The sequence below is a fragment of the Perca fluviatilis genome, chromosome 11, assembly GCF_010015445.1.
Source record: "Perca fluviatilis chromosome 11, GENO_Pfluv_1.0, whole genome shotgun sequence".
Taxonomy (NCBI): Eukaryota; Metazoa; Chordata; class Actinopteri; order Perciformes; family Percidae; genus Perca; species Perca fluviatilis.
In genome coordinates this window covers 14,793,149-14,817,088 of record NC_053122.1, presented here as the reverse complement: position 1 = coordinate 14,817,088, position 23,940 = coordinate 14,793,149, and the positions used below count along the sequence as shown (strand labels likewise).

The following is a 23,940-nucleotide window of genomic DNA, read 5'->3' as shown; positions in this document are numbered from 1 at the left end:
CTTCAAGTAGGCTAAATTTTGATAATAAATTATACTTTTGTACTTAAGTATGATTTTAGATACAGGGCTTTAACTTGCAACACAGTATTTTTTACACTGCAGTATTGCTATTTTTACTTAAGTAAAAGGTTAGAGTACTTCTTCCAACACTGGTTATTAGACACTTATACAGTTGACATGTATAGTGATGTTTATTTTTTTCATTCTTTCTTTTTAGTAAATACAAGACACAATAGAATGACCCTATAACATATTTGTTAAATACGCTCTAAAGCCGTCTCACTTTGGTAATAACATTAGGAGCCTCTGAAAACGCCAGCTCTTATTGCTGAGCTGAGCCAACTTATCTCTCCTGTCTTACTTTCCTATGCGACACTTTCAACCGTTACGCTCTTTTACCGTGTGGGCCTCTTCGGCCTCCGTAGTGGGAGCTGATTGGCCAGTTGTATGTTGACATCCAATCACACCACGTAGCTGCTCGTGCACATAGGCTGATTTTTTCCTGCCGAATCGGGCGATGGGCTGCCCCGGTAGAGAGTCTTCATAACTGTCCCTGTCCCGGTCTCGTTTTTACCTACAGACGCTGCTAGCTCCGGTCAGACATGGAGAAAGTTGTCCTTGTAACCGGCGCGAACAGGTGAGTCAATTGAAACTGCGTTATAACCATGGTTAGACCATACCTGTCAAGTTTTGGATTTGAAAATAAGGGAAATTTTCCGGCGCCCACCGCAAGCAGTCCCACCACCCCAACCAAGCTCCAGTATCCCTTACATTTTAAGACAGGTGTACAAGAAAGCTAAAATCACCACTTGATGCAGAATGCTGAAAACATTTACAATTTATAACATTGCTTGTCTTTACATTTAGCCTACATTTTATTTTCATTCCACACATTCTTTTCATTTCATATTGCTTTTCTTTTACAGTTTTTCTTTTCATTTCACATAACTTTTCTTTACTCTTTTAATGAGTTATTGTATAAATTTGTTGCAGACTTTGCATTCTTTAAGATTGTTTTGGAAGGAGTGTATTAGTGGGCGGGGCCAGAGCGGTTTACAGAGTGGTTTACATGAGAGTAGAGCACAGACAGTTCTGTTGTCTAACGTCATCCTATTCTCTGTAACAATCTTTCGTACCATGCTAAACACCCTTTCTGAACTTGCATTGCTATGGGGAATGCATAGTAAAGCCTTCAGAAGTTTTGGCAGCGCACCGTCTCTGTCGAAGCGTCCATCATCCGTCTCTCATCATCTGACCTCACACACTAGCCTCGCGACAACTGCCACCTACAGTACCTGTAGTAGGCTACTGCAGGTGGCAGTTATCGCGAGGCTAGTGACAGAGCTCCGATTGGGAATGTTTTTTTGTTTTTTTTACTCCGCTCGGGCCCGGGCTATTATTATTTTTTAATAACGCAGGTTAAAATACGGGAGATTTACGGGAAAATACTAATACGGGAGGACGGCGGGAAAGAAGGGTAAAATACGGGACTTTCCCGGCCAAAACGGGATACTTGACAGGTATGGGTTAGACACTGTTTGTCATGTTGTTACAAAGTGACATCTCTCACGAGCTAACAAACACTGAAATGTAAATGAATAGGCTATGTTAAATAGGCGACAGAAACATTGTAGCGCCACTGAGGGAAAGAATCCCTCCTGTTGAGAGATTAACTGCTTCAAAATCTGTGATAAACTGTAATGCTATAAATAAATAGTAACGATTATAATAATACTAGTAGTAAAGGCACAGATTTCACAGAAACCATAGTAACAGTGGTTAAGTTATGCAAGTAAAAGCTAATGAGTAGAGGTGTGTTTTAAGATGACGCTTGAAGATCTCAATAGTGGGGGGAATGTCCTTAATTAATTATGAACCTGCTAAACCACCTGCGCTACCCTAAACCCTTACCCTAACCTGTCTCAAATAAGACCCTCATCATTTGGGACACTTTTTGGAAAATAATTTAGGACACTAAACTGCACTATACCTATAAATCTGTGATTACACAGTTCCTTAAGGAAAGTTTGTTTACATTGTGTTTGTCTGCCATCTGTCACTTTATTCAGCGGCATTGGCCTGGCCCTGTGTGAAAGGCTGCTGACTGAGGATAGCCAGCTTCTTCTGTGTCTAGCCTGCAGAAACATGAAGCGGGCCAAGGATGCCCGCTCTGCCCTCCTGACCTCTCACATCAATGCACATATTGACTTACTGCACCTCGATGTGGGCTGTGTGCAGTCAGTGCTCGCTGCTGCTCAGGAGCTCAAGGCCAGGTACTGTTTCTAAGATACATTGACATCATGATGCTGTTGGTATACCCGTCCTCAACAATGAATATGGAATTGAGATTGATCTTTGATGCATATTTGTGCTTTCCCACAGGTACAACAGAATTGACTTTCTGTATTTAAATGCAGGAATTATGCCCAACCCACAAGTGGATGTCAAAGCTTTGTTCAAGGGTCTGTTCTCAAGGTAAAATCCTAAAGCCAGTTCCTAACTTGCTTTGATTTGGGTCTTTCTATTTTTTTATTTTTTTTTATTTCATTATGGTTTAAAGCTTCATAATTGTATACTAGTGCAACCTGTCCATTATCCATGTAATATTGTACCCTCTCACTACAGGAATGTCATCAACATGTTTGCGACAGCAGAGGGTCTCTTGACTCAACAAGACCGCCTCAACTCAGACGGCTTGCAGGAAGTTTTTGCCACCAACCTCTTCGGTCATTTTCTCCTGGTACACCACAGACTACACATACATGACATCTAAGATGATAACCATTCCCTTAATTTGACATAGTGTACATACAGTAGTCCTCAGTATTATATGTTGTTATGTATTACATGCTGCAACATAGTGAAGTAGTATTATGCATATAGTATGGTATTGCAGATGGATATAGTTTGTGCATATGGCCTATGCTTCTGCATGTAGATACATTTGTTAAAAAATAAGTTGGGTTGGATGTAATGTATTGTGAAAGAAAGACATGTTTTGGTATAGTACTGAAGGCCTGTTGTGAAAAAAAAAATTGAGAAACTTTGATGAAATAAGCAAACCTAGATGTCTGTTTTTGGCTATGGCAGTGAATTGATTACCTGACAAATGAAAATAATGCAAGAGTCATGATGCCCTAGTCTCTGTGGTCCAGATCAGGGAGCTGGAGCCCCTGCTGTGTCCGGGATGTCAAACGTCCAGGATAGTGTGGACATCCTCGAGTAACGCCCGCCGCTCTGCCTTCAGCATCGAGGACATTCAGCACAGAAATGGGATGGAACCCTACAGCTCCTCCAAGTATGCATCAGACATGCTCAGCCTGGCACTCAACAGACACAAGAACAGCCAGGTCTGTCTATCACACAGTCCGCGGATTACTGGTACGGTAGTGACTACTGGCATCCACCCACATTCTAAAATTCAAGTCCTTTGCAAAATCTCACAAGGTCATGGAAGTTTAGGTGGAAGAGCAGTAAGCAGTGTTAACTCTTGCCCTATCTTCCTCTGATTGTTTAGAAGGTTTGTCATAAAAAGGGTGAGGGGTCGTTCCAAACAGTTAGTGGGGAGAGGAAGTGTTGTGCGCATAAAATGTTGACATTTTCCTTTTCACTGCATTGTCATGTTGTGTTTATAAGATCGCAGAATATTTAGCAAAGGTCAAATCAGGGTTAGGGTTCGGTTAGGGTTAGTTTTTAATTTTATTTTCGTTTTAGTATTTTACAGAGCATGCCCATGGTTTCTTTAATCCTCTTAATGTTGAGAGTCCTCCACAACTGTGGCTTCATGTATTTAGTCAGTATGCAGTTGATGTTTTTAAAGTAGTCATTGGTCATGGAAGACTGTAGCCTGGCATAGCTAGACTAATTCACAAATGCATATTAGTCTGGATGTTTGCACTGGACAGAGAATGCCAGTTATGTCAAGTAACTACGTTTATAATGCTCCTCTGTCAGTCATTGTCTTACACCCGCCCCATGTGAGATAAGCGGTCTTGATTGGCCCGTTTAGGTTCTGGACGGCTGTAAATCTGTTTGAATGGGAGGAGCCAGACATATCTGCCAGAGAAATGAAACATGAGCTTGCAGATTCATCTGGTTTCCAGGCCAGAAAGACTGTAATGGGGGGGGGAGTAAACAAGACTTACATAACTCTGTCGTGAAACAAAAGGTACAATTTCGGTCCAAACTAATGTGCTTTTAAGGATAGGTTATTCTTTTTCAGCGCAGGTTCTACTAGAATGTTCTTTACTAGATCTACTGTATCTTTTGTGCCATTTACAAAAGGGTTGCTTTTTTGTGAGGTTTTTTTCTTAATAAACACAGACATCTCTAACAATCCCTTTAGCTCCCTGATTTCTTGAAATAAGTTAACAATGTTTTTTGCAGGCCTGAACAATCCACTCCCACAGCATTCTCAACTTCAGAAAGTAACAGATACTGAAACCTAAGCATTCATCTGTTATGTGAAATAAATGTCTTCTTCTCTTTGTGACAGGGGCTGTTTTCCTCTGTAATATGTCCAGGACTGGTGATGACTAATCTGACCTATGGCATCCTCCCCTCCTTCTTCTGGACCCTCATCCTGCCCATCATGTGGCTGGTGAGTGATCTTTTTATTCTACTCATCTGTGTTAAACATGATTGGAGTTATTATAATATATTTTCTTTCTGTGATGAACAGATTAGGATCTTTACCAACACATTTACGCTCACACCATACAACGGAGCAGAGGCGCTGGTATGTTGTCGACCTGTCCTGCTGGTATGCTGTGTATATAAAAATCTCTCTCTACAATGAATGCACTGTGAACACAAAGTCCTGCTCTGGCTTTTCACAGCACTGGTTATTTGTTCAAAACCCTGAGTCTCTGGATCCAAGAGCAAAGTATCACAGTTTAACATCAGGACTTGGAAAAAACTACACTCAGCCTCGACAGGTGAGTAACCAGACACCACTTCTTCCACAGACATTTTACTGCTCAAGTCTGCTCTATGTGAACCTCAGGTAACCTGAATCTTAGTATTATAGTAATTCAAATATTCATGAGAGACTGGGTGAGTTGAGATGCTTTTTATAGAATATCAAGCAGGAAACCTTGAAAAGTTTTAAACTGGAAGAAGGGATTAATATAAATCTGCTTTATTTACATGTAATGAATTCAGATTTTCTGCGTGTTTTTGTTCTTGTTTCAGATGGACATCGATGAACAGATGTCTGAGATCCTCTATTCAAAGCTTCTCGAACTTGAGAAAGTAGTGAGAAGGAAACAGAGTGAGGGGAATGCAGACAAGTAAGCTAATGGACAATACCTCAGTAAGATACAGTAGAAGTGACTCTTTTGTAATGGATGGTTTTGCTGTTGCAAATGTGTGCGAATTGTGATGAAGAACAATAAAGGTGCTCTTATTCTTTTCTTGCCAGTTGTACCATTGAATCATGTGTCTTTTCTTCAGACTCACATGCCACATGTCACATTTCATATTTACTACAGTAAATGAATGTCGGAAATATATGTGATATCTCTTTGTTACGTCCCACTCGTGTCCAGGGGTGGGGGACGCAAACAATTTAAAATAGAGAAGAGAAACAAATGCTATTCGGCAACGCTTTCAACAATATCTTTAAAGGATTTATTATTCACTAAACACAAAACAATCTCCAAAAGGAAGACGTCGACTCAGGCTCTTGCAGGTTCTCACAGCTTCCACTGAAGCTCTTCCTTCGACTCACACTGGCTCCAGTCTGGCTTTCACGGCAGAACTCAGCACTCTCCGACTCACGCTGGCTCGACCCTGCTCTCACTCCCCCACTCTGCCATCCTGCTCCCTGATGAATGCTGATCAGCCTTAGCTGCGGGGCTGACATCACAAGCAGAAAGCACACACCTGCAGAGAAATCACACTCCAGCAGACAACAAACAAAAACATACACGGCACCTAACACTCTTGAAAGATTGGTCATTCACAAACTTACCCTAAAATACCTTTGTTTTGCATTTGCATCATGTGAGATCAATAACCAGCAGGAGTCGCATCTGTTGCTGCTTTCTTGTTGAAATGTATAGATACCACCACCTGCTGCATCTTCACCTGATATCTGTATCATGTTTCTTCTACAACGGGCTTCTTACCTTACAAACTTTTAATTAGCTGGATGCGTATTGTCTGGTTTACTGAGGCCATCAACCAAACACCATCAGCACTACCATCAGCTGTCATCAGTGGCTTCCTTTACCACAAATTATACACTAAGATGCATAGTTAACTGAAAGAAATGGCATGTTTTCTGCTAAGGTCTGTAGACCAAATAAAGTGTATGAATAAATCAGATGTTTGAAACGACATGGTGTATTACAATATGTCCTTTCACGATCTCTTATGCACGAGTTGTGCATTGCTGATATCCTTTTACTGATATTTTTGATATCAGTAACTGCTTTAGGGTAGCAAAAGGCTTTGCTAGCTAAACTGCTTATTGCATGAGTTGTGTGTGGCTTTGGCTGTTCCTGACTGACATGCACTGCTTCCACACTGAATTACAAGATATATGGCTTTTTGCCTCTTCTGTATGAGGTTGACTGCTGTATTTTCTCATCTGGCAGATCAGAAAATGGAGAATAAAAGAGAAAACATGCATAACAAATATGCATCAGAAGCCATTTTTAAAGCCATTTCAGAAAGAAATACAGCCAAATAACTAATCTTAATCAGGGAAGTCTTCAAAGCTTGGCCTTTTTTATTAAATGCTTTCATTGCACCTTAGCATTTGATTCTGAGTGCAGCGATTTTGCGCTGAGGTGCAAATGAGCAATTTTCATAAACATCCACACGTGGCCTGGGTCTGAATAAGGTTTCATTCTTGTTTTTAAGTCAAATACATCCATGACTCAAAAGACAAGCCTCAAGTTACGTTAGAAAGAGTCAAAATGTATCTTCAACCAGTGTACACACTGCCTGTACAGAGGGCAGACTTGCCAGATATGTTATCACCAGCTATTACCCAGCATGCCCCTGCTGGCCCTCACCACAGCATTTGCTGCTTTTCATAAACTGACAAATCCCATTTAATGTTATGATATGCATGGGCATATGTGCATAGGGTCATAGAGTCATGGTTGCACAAACAAGGTGCTACTGAGTTTTTAATAGCAATACTTGTATAGTGTTCATGTAGAGCTTACTCAGACGCTGTAAACTAATAGAGATATTGGTGTATGATTTTAGAAATGTGTCTTATGTGTACTTATTTAGGCAAACCTAGAATATGTATTTAATAGCATGCATGCACATTGTAGCAGAACCTGTTTACTGCAGCCACATATTACCAGCCTAATGTGATTTCTTCTCAGAAATTAAAAGCCGGATTATTCTAGGAGAACATGAGAGGACACTAGTGCATCGTTACATAATGTAAATAAAAACATTGCAGCCACCGTGTGTTCAGATTGGTGCGCGCTGTACGATGTCCCGGATGGTGCTCGCACCGGAAGAGAAGGTGCAGCTCTCCCAGCCATCTTGTGGCAGCATCCAGCGGATTGTTCGCATCAAGCCTCGTAGAATCGGAGGTGAATCCCGCTGAAGGGGCGCCATCATGCCCGGACACCTGCAAGAAGGCTTCGGCTGCGTCGTAACCAACCGGTTCGACCAGTTATTTGACGATGAGTCCGACCCGTTCGAGATCCTGAAAGCTGCTGAAAACAAGAAGAAGGAGGGGGCCGCCGCTGGTTCCACCAAGTCCGCGGCTCAAGCAGCAAAGCAGCCGAAGAAGGAGTCACAGAAGGACAGAAAGAACCCGTTGCTGGACAAGAAGGAGGAGTCCCAAGCTCCAGTTCCACTGAAGAAAGAAGGTAAAAAAAAATATAAATAATAACACCTGCTCTCTTGCTTCTGTGCAGTGCATGTTTATTTTCATCTTTTTCGTATAAACTGTCATGTGCATCTCTTGTTAGCTACGTTAACGTTAGCAGATGCTGGTCTGAGCGAAACACAGCGTGAGGTCAACCTGACAGGCGGAGGTTAGCTAGACAACAAGCGATGTCTGTACCGGGTAACTATAAACAAGCTCAGGTGTAGCCCACCTGCAAAGCCCTGTGCAGACTGGCGAGCCTGTGTCGCAGACATGGTTTCCACCAGCATCCTACAGAAAGGTGTAGTGTAGAGTTACTGTCTTATGGATGATGCTTCGTGCACTGGCTACGCAGCTCCGTTATCGGCTGCAGGGTTTGCAAAGCAAATTCCCAAGATATTCACCTATACACTGGGAAACTAGGCTGCTCTTTGTTTGGATTGGTGATGTCTCTCCTGAGTGAATACTGTTTTTTTTTTTATAGCTTAGTTGTCTAAAATTGAGTTCACGAACAATGGCACCAAGTTAATAAAAAGAGGCAGGCCCACTGTTAGCTAGGATTGTAAACAGTGTGCAGTGAAATTAAGTGTAGCGTGCTGACGGAGTAGGCTACACCAGGAGCTTTACATGACAGTTTGCACCCAAATGTACATAAACGACTGTCAAACAACACAGAAATTTTGAATTGTTGGAAGTGTTTAACTGGGTTTGCCTAAGCATACATCTGAAGTTGGTCAACCTGTTTTGCTGAAAGTTGAGTTTTTGTCATTATACTATTTGGGCACACGATGGGAATACTTTTTTTTTTTTTTTATATATATATATTTTAGGCCAAACTAAACCGTAGTCTAATGTGCCCAAACACTAGATATAGCATCATATAAAATGGCTGTATCTCAGAACCTATGTACAAGGAGCACAATCAAGTATTTGGTATCTATGCTCTCATAACAAGTTGAATATCACATATATGCAGACATGCAGTGTAAAAAAAATCATATGGAAGACATTTAATAAACCCAATGTTATTCTTTTTCCTCATTTAAAAAAAAAAAAAAGGTGATTTTTCTACTTTTTTTTTTTTTTTTTTCTTCAAGTGATGTAAACATTTTAAAATTGTACTGTTAGATACTTGCCCAAAGTATGTCCATACCAGATTTGAAGACTTAGGACCAAACGTAACAAATGTGGCCATTTTTCCTTATACTAAATATAGTCTTTGGGCACAAATAGGTTAGGGAGTTATTATACTAATCGAAATGAGAGAAAGTTTGATTCCCATTTTAATGCTCCTGTGATTTTTAGGTATCAGGCGTGTGGGCAGAAGACCAGACCAGCAGGGCCAGCCTGGTTCCCAGCATCAGGGTGGGCAGGGTGAAGGGCGACCTGGAGACAAGAGGCCGGAACGGAGACCTCCTCGCGAGCGCCGTTTCGAGAAGCCGGCAGAGGACAAGCCCGAGGGAGGTGGAGAGTTCTCTGCAGACAAGTGGGTAGCTGTGATGAATTAAAAAAAGAGCATATTTAAACGTGCTGATAAGATCAAGGCTGTCTGGTGCGATCACAGGATCATTGTGGGGGTGTATGGAAAGATTAAGTGTTTGGTCTAATCTTTGCTCACTTAACCTCAACATCACAGCCATCTGTACATTTTCTTTTTGAACCTTTGGACAGCCACTGCCATTAAGAGCAGATCTGCATGTGTGTGTCAATAAGCTTGTAAAAATAAGTGCTGACCACTCCTTTTATAAGGTCATGTTTACACACTTTCTCTTTATTTTATTTTTAATTTAGTGTCTGTTTGTATCCATCAGGCCTTCTGGAGACAGGCCCCCGAGAGGGCGTGGTGGCGGACGGGGTGGGCGTGGTGGAAGAGGACGGGGCATGGGCCGAGCAGAAGGCTTCGACTCCCGTGGGAAACGAGACTTCGACAGACACAGCGGCAATGACAAATCGTGAGTCAGTCCTCAATTGAGTACAGACCAGTGAAAAAATATATATATATATATATATATATGACTACCTACCTACCAAAGCATCCCATTTTTGATTATTTATCTGAGAGGTACCGTCTACAGCTCTTAAACTGCCAAAGGTTGCCAGTACCAGGTGGCACAGTCTGTGTTTATTTACTACGAAAGCCTAACTGACCAAAAAAGTCTATTGGCAGTTATCATCAGGGTTTCCACTAGATAAGTTGTTAGGAGGCCAGGTGTCTGCCAACTTCTGTGCTAACCGCCTTTACTTTGATCAGCATGTGGTAAGCAAGACACAGGAACTTGGCTTGGGTTTTATAGGTTTTAGCATATATTTTGCCACCAGAAGTACACACAGCACCGCTACATTCCCAGCTATAACGTTACTGTTAACTTCATACTCACCGTCCCTCACATACTCTCTCTCTCGACCGCACTCACTGATGTTACGCACACAACTTAGTTTTTTTTTTTTTATAGGAGTTTGCTACTTGAATAACACATTTTAGTTTAAAAAACATCTTAAAATACATTAAAATATTAAATTATAAAATGGCAGAAACCCGTACTCTACACAGAATACTTTACACTGAATAACAGTCCAAATGGCATCTCAAGAAAGTGTTTCTTAATGACATCTCAGTTAAGCTGCTTTTCACTTCAGACTTGAGGTCAAGGGTTGTTGTTGGTTTTCGGATGACTGTTCATTGTAGGCTGTAAGTATTTTTAGGCTGCATACATCAGTGTGTGTGTGTGTGTGTGTGTGTGTGTGTGTGTGTGTGTGTGTGTGTGTGTGTGTGTGTGTGTGTGTGTTCCTTTTTGTTTGCTCCAGCAATCAGAAAAGTGAGGAGAAGCGCAGTGGCAGCGGCTCACACAACTGGGGCAACGTGAAGGATGAAGCGAGGTGAGTTTTCAAGAACAGACACATGGCCTGGTTATCTGAGCATTAATGTCTGCAGGAAAATGATCATCCGATATCTGTACTACGTGAGGTCTATATAAAGTAGCTCTATTTTTGTGATAAAGTGTTCATATTATGCTTTTTTGTTTTTTCCCTTTCCTGTATCGTGTTATATATCTTTTTTGTGCACGTTATAGGTTTACAAAGTGAAAAAGCCCAAAGTCCACCCCAAAGGGACTTACCATCTCCAACAGAAAACACTGTTCACAAACTGCTCCAAACAGCTCTATTGTAGTCCAGCCTTTACTTCCGTGACGAACGTGCGTCACTTTGTAACACACGTTATAATGCTCGCCTAGCTGCTAGTGTGGTACGCCTTCATACTCTGCTTCTGACTGGCTAGTAGTCCTTACCTAGCTTCTGCACATGTGCGACTCCCAACAAAGATGGAACAGAAGTGAGATGCCTCACTCTGTAGCTAAAACAGCGCTCAACACACAGGGTGAAGAGGAGCTGCAGCAATGTTCTTTACAACAAAAATATGGTGTTTTTTTTCAAATTAAACCATGTACACCTATTCTGATATAACCTAAATACAATTATGAACCTGAAAATGAGCATAATATGTGCACTTTAAAATAAACAAGTGCACCAGTTTCAAGGGAACATTATACAGAATAGTGTCTGGTAAGGTTTCAACTGGAGGCAATATTTTAGTATTGACAAGGTGGCTGTGTGTCTCTGTTCCCAGCGAGGCTGAACAGACTGCTGCCCCAGAGACGACCCCAGAGGGAGAGGAAAATGCACCTGCCAGCTCTGAGAACAAGTCAGTATCCCATTTCCTGTCCGATGTTCAGGTGATAATCGGATGTTTATGGAGTTCATCTTTTTAACAACTCCAGAAAAAGTAGTTTGAAGCTACAGAGTCATATGTCCTCACTAGGCCTGTTACGATAACAAATTTTGCTGGATGATAAATTGTCCCAGAAATGATTGCGATAAACGATAATATTATAATAATAATAATGCAGGTACACCTTTTTCAAAGATCAATACACTTTTTTATTTCTAAAGAATATTTAACACTGGAACTGGAAGACATTTTAAATATCCACAATATGTCTTTGATCTCCTTTTTAGTATGTCGTCTTTCACGCTGTTGTACAGTTGTGGAACTGCCGTTTGTGACACGCATGTTCTCCCAGGCGATTCGTACTGGCTGTCAAATGTTTGCAGCATTCGTTGAGTGTTTGTGCGACAGACTACAGACTCTTAACAATTATTTAACACTAATATTACATTTAAATAATATAGTTAATAAATTAAATCTGTCTATATGGCTATCTGCCACATGGCGAGTAAATGTTTGTACCAAAATAGTTCTGTTTTTCAGTCTTCATTTTTGCGAAGGTGCGGCTTCTGCTCCTCTGCAGGTCGGAGCTTCGTGGGGGCGGGCCAACACACGCACACACACACACACACACACACACACACACACACACACACACACACTGGTGCAACTCTGATATACTTTCCACACTCCGTGTCCAGCTGTAGGCTTGTACCGTTAATGTTCTGTGCGTTGTCGGACACATGCAGCCACTTTCCTGAAACCGAGCCTGTCTCCACCAACTCCACCTGCAGGTTGTCAGCTGTGTGGTTTGGAATGAAAGGGAGAAAACGGGACGCTGAGTAACACGGTGGATATCGCTTTTTTGACCGCGCCTTAACTGCAAAGTGCTGCAGGAAACCCTGCTCCAACTCTCAACTACCGTTTTCTGTCTCTCTCTCTCTCTCTCTCTCCGCCTGGAGTCCCGCCCACACAAAAACCATGGGACTGACAAGAGGGTTCACTCCTCGTTCCGCTAAGGAACCGAGAGTGGTCATCCAGTCTCTTTGGTAGAGAGAGATGAGGAAAACAAACAAGCATGCAAATGGAAATGATCGGGGCCGGAAACATTATCGAGCTCATTTTTTTTTTATCGTGCGATTAATTGATTTATTGACTATCGTGACAGGCCTAGTCCTCACACTGGGATGTTTGTCTTTTGGAGTGTGGAAGTTCTTCTGTGTCACAAACAGTATCTCTGCACGTGGATTTTCATCACAAAGCTTTAGCGCAAATGGGATCAACATTGTCTGTGACCTTTTGGCCTCAGGATTAGAGAGCATGCATAGAGCTAAGAGGATTGGCAGTTTGAGGTTTAAGGTCCTACATTGTTGTGTGCTGGCTTTCCAGAGAGAACGAAGTTGAAGAAGTTAAAAACGAAGGCCCCAAAGAGATGACCCTGGACGAGTGGAAGGCAATGCAGGACAAGGAGCGCACCAAGGTGGAGTTTAACATCCGTAAGCCCAATGAGGGAGCCGACAGCCAGTGGAAGAAAGGATACGTGCTGCACAAGTCCAAGAGTGAAGATGTAAGTATGGTGATTTATAATATCATGGAAACCAGAAAGCTTTTCTCCCCTTCAGCGGTTTACACCAGCTCTGTACCGGCTCATGTTTAAGGCTCCATCACACACACGTCACTGTGGCCGCAAACGTCTTTTAGTCTTTTACCGTAAGTGTTTTTTTCTTTGTTTTTTAAGTATGGAAACGTTTGACTTGGATTTTCCACATTTTAACCAGGCAAAAATAATACACTGTTGCTGTAAACATTTTAGCATAATGATTTTAAAAGTTAACAATGAATTCTTTATTAATTAATTTTTCTAGCACCGCACAAATAAAACGGACAACATGAAATCAAGGCAAACTTACAGCACTGATGAAAGTCTGATTAAGGCTGCAACAAACAAAAAATAATTTAATTTGCAGATTCTTTTCTCCATTAATTGTTTTGTCTGTAAAATGTCAGAAAGCATATCAAAGGCCTATCACAATTCCACAGAGCCCAAGAAGATTTTTATTTTTAAATGTCTTGTTTTGTTGAGCAAAAGGAGTCGCTGATTTTTTGAATTTATTTTTGATTGTGTATTTTGAGGCTGCTAACTCAGAAGCTTTTGAGTGTGACAGAAAGTTGACTGACTGTCTGGACACTGTTGTTCATTCATGTGCATTACCAAAGTACTGCTGTCTTTTCAAACGTTATTACAAAGCTGACAGCCTGAGTACCTTGCTCTGCTTTTTTTCCCCCCGTGATTGATGTATTTAGATTGGATCTAGTATGGTGACTTCTGTGTAGCATGCGCAAACTTGGTTTCAGATGCACATTGTTGTGTGTCTTGCCAGCTCATCTGACATGATATTAATGAAAACCCCAATGTTATCTTTGCATTTCAGAGGCCTGTTGGTGCTGTGATCGAAGCCGCAGAGACAGAAGCAGAGCCAGCCCCCGTGTACAACAAGGTGCCTGCAGCTCTCACACTGGTATTTCAACCACACATTCCATGAAGACATTAGTGTTAACAGTCTTTATGAAGCCACCTGTTAGAAAATGGTGAGTGGTTTAATACACCTTCAATTATTGAAACTGGGTCATTCATTTTTATTTCGGGTGGCTCCAGAGGAAATGAAGAATCTAAAGATAGTGATGGTGCTATGCAGCTAAGCAACACTAAAAGAACACGCATGTTTACTCGTTTCATTACTGGTTTAAAAACATGCCTCTTAGTACGGAGTGCAGTTCACATCTAACATTACTTTAATCGTCTGTTTTTAGCAGCAGGGCACCCCGGATGATTCCAGTGACCACCACTTTCGCAAACCAGCCAACGACATCACATCTCAGCTGGAGATCAACTTTGGAGACCTGGGCCGCCCCGGTCGTGGACGCGGGGGAGCTCGCGGAGGCAGAGGAGGCCGTGGCGGCGGCGGTGGCGGTGGCAGCAGCGGGGTGGGCAGCCGAACGGCACGCGGGGGAGGACGGTCTGAAAAGGTAACAATAAAAGCTGTTGTCGCTGCTAACGACAAAGGTTTAGTGTCCCTCACAAAGGATTTAGCTCACGGACTGTGTACAGGCTGTAAAACCACTGACTTGGAAAATCTGCTGTGGAACCACTTAGGCCCTGAAATAACAGACCGGCGACCACGTGTCCCATAATGCAAAACTCACAGACTGGCCTCATGTCAGTTTTTTTTTTTTTTTTTTGTAATAATAGTGCTTAGTTATGTGAATTAGTTTTTAATAATAGTATAGTAGCAGTAAGCAGTAATTAATAGTATTGAACTGTCAAAAGCTGGCATCAAAGTCTACTCCTTTTTACTAGTTTTTTTAATCTAGTGCTGCAGTTTATCAATTAATTTAACAATTTATATGACCGTTATTTTCTCAAGTGTGTGGTCTATAAAATGTTGGAAAATAGGGAAAAATGCCCCTCCCAATTTTCCAAAGCCCAAGTTGATATATTCAGAATTCTTGTTTATTTCAACCAACAGTCCAAAATACAAAGCTATTTGGTTTATAATCATAGAAAATAGCAAAAAATCAGGAATTCATTCATTTAGGAAACTGGAACCAATGAATTTCTGTCATTTTTGTCTAACAAACCACAACCCTATCAACTACTCAACTACCAAACTTGTTGCGAACAACATAATTTTCTGTCATTCAACTAATCAAACTATAAATTTAGCTCTGCTTAAATCAGATATTTACTGATTTAAATGATATTTGTACCGATTTTGTTATATTTAGGCAAGGGTCATGTACTGCTCCTTTTTTATTTTTTGGTTTTGACAACTATAAATTAAAATGTCTTTGTAGGAAAGCATGTTTACATTCCATCTAAGTAGTATAAGCAATACATATAGGTACCATATCAGCATTTGTATAAAAAGCTAGTTGCTTCTTCCTGACGCTGGGTTTTTAGAGTTTTTACTAAAAATGACGCAGCGAGAGCGTTGAAAGTGAACCAAAGCATTAAAGTTGAATCTCAACGACAAGTTAAAAGACGCCAAAGCACTTAGTAGAGCTGACAGAAACGCGTAACAAAACAAACAGATTTCCCTAACATTAGTTATTTGTTATCTACAAAAAACTGTTAGGGAAATCTAACATCAGAGGAACATCAAAATATATTGAAGTTCTGATAAATAAAATGTATAAAAATACAAATTTAAAATATGTAACTTAAAGCTGCAGTAGGTAAGATTGTGAAGATCCAGGACTTCGCCAACAAATTTGAACAATCGACAACTTCTCAGTCCCTCCCCCCTTTCTGCTGCAGCCCAAACCGTCTCCTAAGCCCCTCCCACAGTTTGACAGAACTGCCGGCATGTCATGTTCAATAACTAAACACTAACCCAACGTTAACTTTACTCACCAACAGTAAAACGATGCTAACTAGCAGGCTACCGTTAGCCATTTCAGCATCATATCAGACCAACAACTGTGCAAACGTTACTATTATCCTCACCAACCTAGCTTTGTGGACTTATGACTACTAATAACCAACTGATCTATAAAGGGTTAAACACGAGTGTTGCCAACAGGGACATTGTAGGGTGCCCTCTGGTGGACAAACTATGCAACGGCAACACTCATAACATGGTTGAAGGGGGTTCTGTCCGTTTTTATTTTATTTTTTAATCGGCCATTATAAATGCCGATACCGATGGCTTGGAAAATGCCTAATATATCGGACGGCTCCAATCTTTATTTTATTAGGCAGGCACAGTGCATATTAAACATTTCTGTAAATATGGCAGATTTAGCCAAAAGTCTATTTTTCATCTGCAGTCCTTAGCCTGATGTCACAATAGGCTCTCTGACTATGAGTGAGGTATCACTCATAGTCAGAGATAGTATATATCAAGTAGTAATGTGATCCATTGTAAATGTAAAAATACTAGGGCTGTACCGAATACAATTTTCTGAGCTTCGATGATTTTTTTATTTTTTAGGGGGGGGGGAGGGGGGATTTTAGGCCTTTATTTCTATAGGACAGATGAAGACATGGAGGGGAGAGAGAGCGGGGAATGACATGCAGCAAAGGGCCGCAGGTCGGAGTCAAGCCCACGGCCGCTGCGTCGAGGAGTAAACCTCTATATATCTATAGCCTGTTCTACCAACTGCGCTAACCCGGCCACGCTTCGGTGCTTTTCAACCGCGAATATTTGATGGCTTTGGCAGCGGCGGGGGAAACCAACATTTCCGACCGCACTTGAAGGCAGCTTTGGAAAAAGAGAGAAAATACAAGGCGACAAAGCGAGTGATGAAGAGAACCTGCTTTGATATTGCAGAACCTGTTAACAAAATCCTGGGCAGTTCAGTGCTTGTTTCGTGTTTTACCTTCGTAGTGTTGAAATCTTTTTTACAGTAACGTTACGGGACTTGCACGTTGTGACTGATGAGTCTGATAGCCAGTTAACGTTGCATGATTGTCAACAGCAAGTTGACAGTGGGTTGCTTTTCACCAAAAGTTGATTCAGACTTAACTTTTTGCCGCAATTTGCGTTTGTTCAAATTTCAGCCTGCATGCACCTCTCTCTCTCTCTCTCTCTTCCCCCCCCCCAAAAAATTTTAATAACTACCCATCGAATGAATATTCGGATCCAGTCTTAAAACATACTGATAATAGCCCTCTTAACCTTGTCCTGGTTTTTGTGTGCGTTTCTCCCCAGGCTAGTGGAGTGTCGGTCCCCAACGTGGATGATCCTGAGGCCTTCCCAGCCCTGGCCTAAGGGCTCCTCTTCTACCACCAGCCCACCCATCAGCCCTTCCGGGCCCCTCCTCTACGAGGCTTGCATGCTTACCACATCTTCGAGTATATAAGAAAACAGAGAAAAAAAAAAAAAAGATTTTAAATGACAAGAAAAGACTGTCATCCCATAGCACTCACTTCACCAGAGGACTAAAATTTTACCTGTTTTAAAGGAGAACAAAAGACAAAAAAAAAAAAAAGCGAGAAAAGGACCTCTTGTTACACTGAAGTTTTGTATTTAGGAACATGAAAGCAGGGATGTTTTCATACTTTTTTTCAGAGATTATGCATACTTCATTGATATTATTTTTTTTGTGCTGCTTGAATTTATGAATTTCTGCAATTAGGTTGAAGTGTGTGTATCTCTTCCCCTGAAGCTTTTGTGCTTTTATTCCCCCTCATGACTTCAGCTCAGTATTATGGGGTCAGACTTTCAACTGGAGTTTTTCCTCCCAGTAATACACACTGATGTGGTAGCACTACACTACATAGGATACTTGTATTAGATATCTGAAGTATGGCTTAACATGCATTTAAAGTGTAAATACTCTGATCCTGACTACCCATCCCTTTGCGAGGCGCAAATCCGGGATGGGTAACCAGGCAAAGTGACTTCCTACTAAAGCTTGGTATTTTTCTGCTTGTTGTGCAGTGAAAGTAAATGCCTCTTTCCATCTTTTTCTTTTGATAGCTTGCCTTTTTTGGTGGACCAGTGGTTAGTGATGCTTTGTATCCCCTGATCCAGATGTGCTACCTGTGTTTTCAGGGTGTCCCAGGGCCCAATGTGTATATCTTTAGGCTGGTCCTCGTAGGTCATACAGACTGTGCTACTTGTTACTTCAGGACCACTAAGCAAATATTGTTTGTTTGAGTGTGTGTGTGTGTGGGTGTGGGACTGAATGTGTGAATTTGACAGCTAGTTACTTAGAATTTAAGTATTCCTCTCCTCTGAACTTGCAACTTTCCAAACCGTAGACTGCAAGTTCTCACCTGAGGTAGTTCATACTCTTTTGAGAAGTAATTGTTGAAATCTTGGTGCGTGTGATACACAGACCATGGACATACCTTGCTCTTAGAGAATCTCTCTTTCAGATCTCAAAGCACTTGGTTTTCAGCACTAGTCCTCTTGAGATTGCCCCCCCCCCCCACCTCCTTCTGTTAACCATTTTTGCTGTTTCTTAATTTTATTTTATGCAGCACAAATGCATAATTTGTCTAAAAGAAATGTCGACTGTCATTGTGGAACAATCATGAGCTACAGAATGTAATGTAAGCTACTGGTGCTTTTAGCCACCTGTGTCAGCATTTCCAGTGAGCATTTTCTTTTAATGAAGCGGGTATATTTCACATTGGGTTGGGGTGGGGGTACTGAACATGAAGTGAATTTAAAGCTTTACATGCTGTCTTCTGCAAAGACTTGCTGGTGATGCACTGATACAGACGGCTGGAGCAGTTTTCTTGTCGGACTGTTTGAGCCACATGACGGTGAAACTTTCTTTGCAAACATCCCTGTTCTAATAAATTGCTTTAGAGGTGTTTAGAGGGTTACATGTATTCTGCCAATGGTTGTTTAAAATCAATACTGTGATTTTAAAGCTGTAAACAAATGTGCTGTGGACTCTTCATTGCTTGAAGCAGAATGAAGCTGTGGTGTCAGTGCTTTTCCATGATAAATCCCATATAAACGTAAGAGGGACATAACCGTCCAGAAGGGTTTAATGCCCGTAGTTGTGAGTTTATTAGGTACAACGAACTAAGACCGACGACGAACTAAGATGTTTATAATATTGAGGCATACCCTTTATTTATTTTAAATTGGTTGGATATAATGGCTTAAATTCAACAGTGCCACTTGGCCTCCAAAATGACTATAAAGTTGAGTCAACACCACTGTAAACAGTTTAAACTAAAACTAAATATAATCAACTTTATGAAGGTGTTATTTATGCTACTAATGTTACAGGGCTTTTAGGATCACTAGTTTTAGCTGTACCTAATAAAGTGGCAATTTTGAATCTTAAACTGACATATAGCCTACTTTTAATGTGTGTATTATCTGTAAATGTAACTAAATTTGTGTTTGTACAGTTTCATAAAATTTGTTTTGTCAGTTATATAGCAAGATTTAGACCAAAGTCAGTTTTGAAAGATGTAGCTTTACCTGATAATGTAATAAATAAATGTATAAAATAATCGAGGCTGTCCCAAGAACCTTTTGAACAGCAAACATGAAAATACGTTTTTTTATTCATTCATTCAGAATACAAATATAGAAACAAACAAGGCATATATATATAAATCCGATCAGGGAGGGCTTGGTCTTAAAATAGCTACATTTATGTATAAAATGTTTTCCTTTGCCCCAAATTGTTGAAAAACACCAAACTTCCGCTATATTCTTCACTGTCCGAGGTGGTATCTCAATTTCCCTGGTCTGTAACCAGCTCTGCGCCCATTAGTTAATGCTTTATGTAAAGTAACCACGGATGGAGCTGGCTAAGGAACTTCAGTAGTCAAGGGTGTGCATCAAAGTATGGAGTTGAATCAAGAGGTTTCACTTCTTTCCGTTTCCGTCGTCGCCGACAATATTTAGTATGACGCTTAGGTTAGAGTGTTGTACGCATGTGCAGGAGAACTTGTAGGCTTCCGTTTGAACTTCATCGATGCTCATTACGCAAACGATGGCAGAGCTTCACAGACGTCGACATGAGCTCGGCGGCACAAAGTTGTTCCCCGAAGGAGCATCCTCCACATCCGAAAGAGCCACATCCGGTGCCAGCTCCGCGGTACATCTGAAACTGTTGGCTGCGGTATTTTACGGAGTCAGTTCATTCCTCATCGTTGTTGTCAACAAAAGCGTCCTCTCCAACTACAGGTAAAAGTACAAAGTACAAGCAACGGTTACAGCAAGCTTCCCTTCGGACGCTTGACCACCTGTTTATTAGAAGTGAGAGCAGGGGAAAGAGATGGCCGTTTTGATGATGGGGATATCATGTATGGGGCGGGCGGGGGACTAACTGGGCAGCTGTAGATTGTCTTCTTCCATCTGTTTTGGGCAGACTGTTTGATCACAAACTGACTTTAGAAGAAGACTCAAGCCAAATTATAAATCAAAGGGTTTAGTTATGCCGCAGAATGACCCTTCTCAGTGCTACTCCACAACAATGTGTTAGCAGCTTTTTAATGTTGTAGGTGCTCAAAGTGGAGCTAATTCTAACTTTAAATATAATGTTGAATAGTTTAATTTACTGTATAACAATGCATTCATTTCTATGTGCTTATTTTTTAGGTTTTTAAAAGTGCAATCTTTAATGCAACGGGTAGCTTTAACAGTCAGATAAATGTAGTGGAGCACGATAATTTGCTCCTGAAATGTAATGGACTACAGTAGAAGTATAAAATAGCATCTATGGAAGTACTTAAGTAAAGTACAATTACCTCAGTCAAAATTGTTCTCCCATCATTTTCTATTTTATTTCTTTGGTGCAAATTATGCAAGGATAGTAGAGAAGGCTAAATCCTTGTCCTTTTTTGTGCCTAAAAACTGTTATTATTTTTTTTGTGTGTCATTTTCCTCATGTATAGCATTGTCTACATATTTTACAGATTTCCATCGTCAACATGTGTGGGAATCGGCCAAGTAAGTTTGTCTTAAGTTGTGTCACAGATGCTTCCTGTTCTCCCAAACAGACGTAGGCTGATAGGCTGATGTTTCTCCTTGCTTCAATAACTCCAGATGTTGGCTACAGTTGTAGTTCTGAGGACCGGGAAGGCGTTGGGTGTCATCTCGTTTCCAGATATGGATTTTACTTTGAAATAAAAAATTTTTAACATTACGTGTGTTTGTGTGTCTTTCCAGATGTTTCCACTGCCTCTGCTGTATGTTGGGAATCAAATATCAGGGCTGTTTGGGACACAACGACTCAGGTTAGAACTTTATTGCTGTATTATTATGCAATATGAAACATAATTTCCTTAATATTCATTCAACCTTTAATTATCCTCGAGAGATCATTGAGGGGCGCCCCTCACAAAGACAAATACAGAACAACAACACAGAAAGTACAATCATAAGAAATCTAGAAAGACAATAAAACAGTACGAATTGGACACTAATTTGATTAAATACATTAGGATAACAAGGAGGCAAAAGAAAATACAATTATGTAAAGCAGTTACAAGTAGTAGTAGGATTTTAAGAAAGTGCTGTAATTTGTTCCAGGAGTCGTATGAAATATGAAACCATGTTTTCCTTTTTTCCTAGTCTACCCATGTTCACGGTTTTAAGGAGGTTCAGTATTTTGCTCACCATGGTGTTTGAGGGACTCTTGCTGAAGTAAGTTACCTCAGCGCCACTTAACAAGAATGTTCTCGCACCTGTAAATGAATGATTTTAATAACTGCAACCCGTTTTCCTCTCCTCGCAGAAAGACTTTCTCTGCGTCGATTAAGACCACCGTGTTCACCATGATCGCTGGTGCTTTTATTGCTGCCAGGTGAAGTGGCCACATACAAGTACACCCATACGCTGACATTATTCCGTTTACACGTGAGCATGTGTCTCATTCTCGGACGTGTGTGTTTGTAGCGCTGACTTGGCTTTCGACCTTGAAGGATACGTATTCATAATGCTGAACAATGTTCTGACAGCGGCCAGCGGGGCGTATGTGAAGCAGAAACTTGATTCCAAGGTGAGCGGAGCCGCTAATCGTACTACCTCGCTGTGTGCGATGCTTGTTTGCTGCATCGTTTCTTAAAGGATTGTACCTTATACTGCTGTTCCCATAGGAGCTGGGCAAATATGGGCTGCTCTACTACAATGCTTTAATCATGATTTTCCCCACTGCGGCATACGCTTACTACTCAGGGGACTTGCAAGTGGTAAGGAAAGCTTTTGACACAAATATATTCATACTTATGTTGACGTATTTATAATTTAGTGTCCAACAACTAGAGTTGAGAATCTCCTCCGTCTGTGTGTTTGAGTACAGGGCTTGGAGTATAACGGATGGTCCGATCAGCTGTTTGTTTTGCAGTTTGTGCTTTCCTGTGTCATGGGGTAAACTCCAGATCCACCATTTAATGATGTATTGTGGTTATGGATGAATGTATTCCAGCTTATGTCATATATTTGTTATGAAATAATAGACCCCAGGAAGAGTAGCTTCTGTTTAAAGGTGCCCTGCCACACGTATTTCATTACTTTGTGGTAATGTCTGAAGTTCTGCCATGGACTCTAACATTTTTTGTGGTAAAAATACCTTGGTTACCTTGTTTCAAGCCATTCTAGCGTGGTATAGAAAGCCTACAGGAAGACTCAGCCTGATTTCTGCCAGTTCTCATTAATATTCAACAAGCTAAGCTGTTTGAATCTGATTGGCTAACAGCTAGCCAATGAGAGCCTGGCTGTCAGAATCCTTTACCCAGCCCAACTGGGCGAGCTCATGAATAGTAATGAGCTCAGGCAACATGATGTCAGACTGACCAGCTTTTGTAATTGGTCTGATTTCTCCGCTTATTTCTTTTCAGCGGCTAGAGCTGACAGAGGAGGTAGCAGTTCATTTTCACATTCACAACATAACACAAACACATATGGACCTAACATATTTCAGAAAATGCAAGTAAAAACGGTTTTGTACGGCAGGGCACCTTTGAGACAGACAGAAGCTAATGGGGATATTAATGAACAAACAAACAAATTAGATAATGTCCCACATTGCTGCTCTCGTCTAATCCCTCTTCAATGTGCTGTACAGCTTCATTTTAATGTACTCCATCATGCTGTGCACGCAGTACAACTCAGCACTCACCACCTCCATTGTGGGCTGTATTAAGGTAAGTCCTACCACGCTGGTCCTGCCGTCTGTGGGCTGATGAGATTTATGAATGCGGATGTGTGCCGTGACTCTTATCTGTGACTTCTGCAGAATATTCTTGTGACCTACATTGGAATGGCATTTGGAGGAGACTACATATTCACTTGGACTAACTTCATTGGTCTAAACATCAGGTAAAACGCACACATTTTGAATCGTGCCGTTGTGGAGGTGGTGTTTTCTGTCCGAGGGACAGCTTTTAGTCCTCTTTGTTTCCCACAGCATCGCTGGCAGCCTGGTGTACTCCTATATCACATTCACACAGGAGCAAACAAGTAAGAACACTTCCAATAATGTGAATCCAAACCTCCGCTGTAATGTGTGCTCAAATTGAACACGCCGCATTCTGAAATGTGTTGTAATTGCATCAAATTTAACAGGAAAGGTGTAAACCACGGCATCCCGATCGGACCCGACGCTAATGAACTACGTATGTCCAGAACACATTTCATGTCGTCTGTGTACTGTATGTTGAGATGTCTATTTTTGAACCATGCTGTCAAAGAAATAATAGTTTATACTTTATTAATCCCGCAAGGGGAAATTACTTGTTTTCATGTTTTCACTCTGTTATTATACAAATTACACACAGGCCTGAATTACACACACATGCTCAGTACCTATACGTGCACTAATGGAGAGATGTCAGAGTGAGGGGGTTGCCCACGGAAAGGCACCCCGAGCAGTTGGGGGTTCGGTG

At 41.1% G+C, this 23,940-nt stretch overlaps 2 protein-coding genes and 1 pseudogene across 5 annotated transcripts; all 3 read left to right on the top strand.

Moving 5' to 3' along the window:
• The first annotated feature begins 492 nt into the window (after nt 1-492).
• On the top strand, nt 493-5,427 carry LOC120569101 (3-keto-steroid reductase/17-beta-hydroxysteroid dehydrogenase 7-like). The gene is made up of 9 exons (XM_039816968.1): nt 493-637; nt 2,070-2,273; nt 2,383-2,475; nt 2,626-2,740; nt 3,156-3,350; nt 4,496-4,600; nt 4,682-4,738; nt 4,839-4,937; nt 5,194-5,427. The coding sequence occupies exons 1-9, from the start codon at nt 603-605 to the stop codon at nt 5,293-5,295; spliced, it is 1,005 nt and encodes a 334-aa protein (XP_039672902.1). The 5' UTR covers nt 493-602; the 3' UTR covers nt 5,296-5,427.
• Nucleotides 5,428-7,464: 2,037 nt separating this feature from the next.
• On the top strand, nt 7,465-18,975 carry serbp1b (SERPINE1 mRNA binding protein 1b). Of its 4 annotated transcripts, none has more exons than XM_039816966.1 (9): nt 7,465-7,847; nt 9,152-9,332; nt 9,658-9,798; nt 10,652-10,723; nt 11,472-11,546; nt 12,960-13,137; nt 14,003-14,068; nt 14,385-14,597; nt 17,285-18,975. In XM_039816966.1, exons 1-9 carry the CDS (start codon nt 7,592-7,594, stop codon nt 17,342-17,344), a joined length of 1,242 nt encoding a protein of 413 aa, XP_039672900.1. In that variant the 5' UTR covers nt 7,465-7,591; the 3' UTR covers nt 17,345-18,975. The 4 variants fall into 4 exon arrangements, with proteins under 4 accessions (XP_039672900.1, XP_039672898.1, XP_039672897.1 ...); XM_039816964.1 differs by having other exon boundaries at nt 14,003-14,089; XM_039816963.1 differs by having other exon boundaries at nt 14,003-14,089; nt 14,382-14,597.
• A 1,004-nt stretch (nt 18,976-19,979) lies between these two features.
• Nucleotides 19,980-23,787, top strand: LOC120569100 (annotated as a pseudogene).
• The last annotated feature ends 153 nt before the right edge of the window (nt 23,788-23,940 follow it).

Excerpts from the sequence above, each read along its gene's own strand:
- LOC120569101 (XM_039816968.1), top strand. The coding sequence starts at position 603 with ATGGAGAAAGTTGTCCTTGTAACCGGCGCGAACAG. Across the intron at positions 3,351-4,495 it reads ACAGACACAAGAACAGCCAG|GGGCTGTTTTCCTCTGTAAT; the intron begins GTCTGTCTATCA and ends TCTTTGTGACAG. Across the intron at positions 4,938-5,193 it reads ACTACACTCAGCCTCGACAG|ATGGACATCGATGAACAGAT; the intron begins GTGAGTAACCAG and ends TTCTTGTTTCAG.
- serbp1b (XM_039816963.1), top strand. The coding sequence starts at position 7,592 with ATGCCCGGACACCTGCAAGAAGGCTTCGGCTGCGTCGTAACCAACCGG. Across the intron at positions 7,848-9,151 it reads AGTTCCACTGAAGAAAGAAG|GTATCAGGCGTGTGGGCAGA; the intron begins GTAAAAAAAAAT and ends TGTGATTTTTAG. Across the intron at positions 9,333-9,657 it reads GGAGAGTTCTCTGCAGACAA|GCCTTCTGGAGACAGGCCCC; the intron begins GTGGGTAGCTGT and ends TGTATCCATCAG.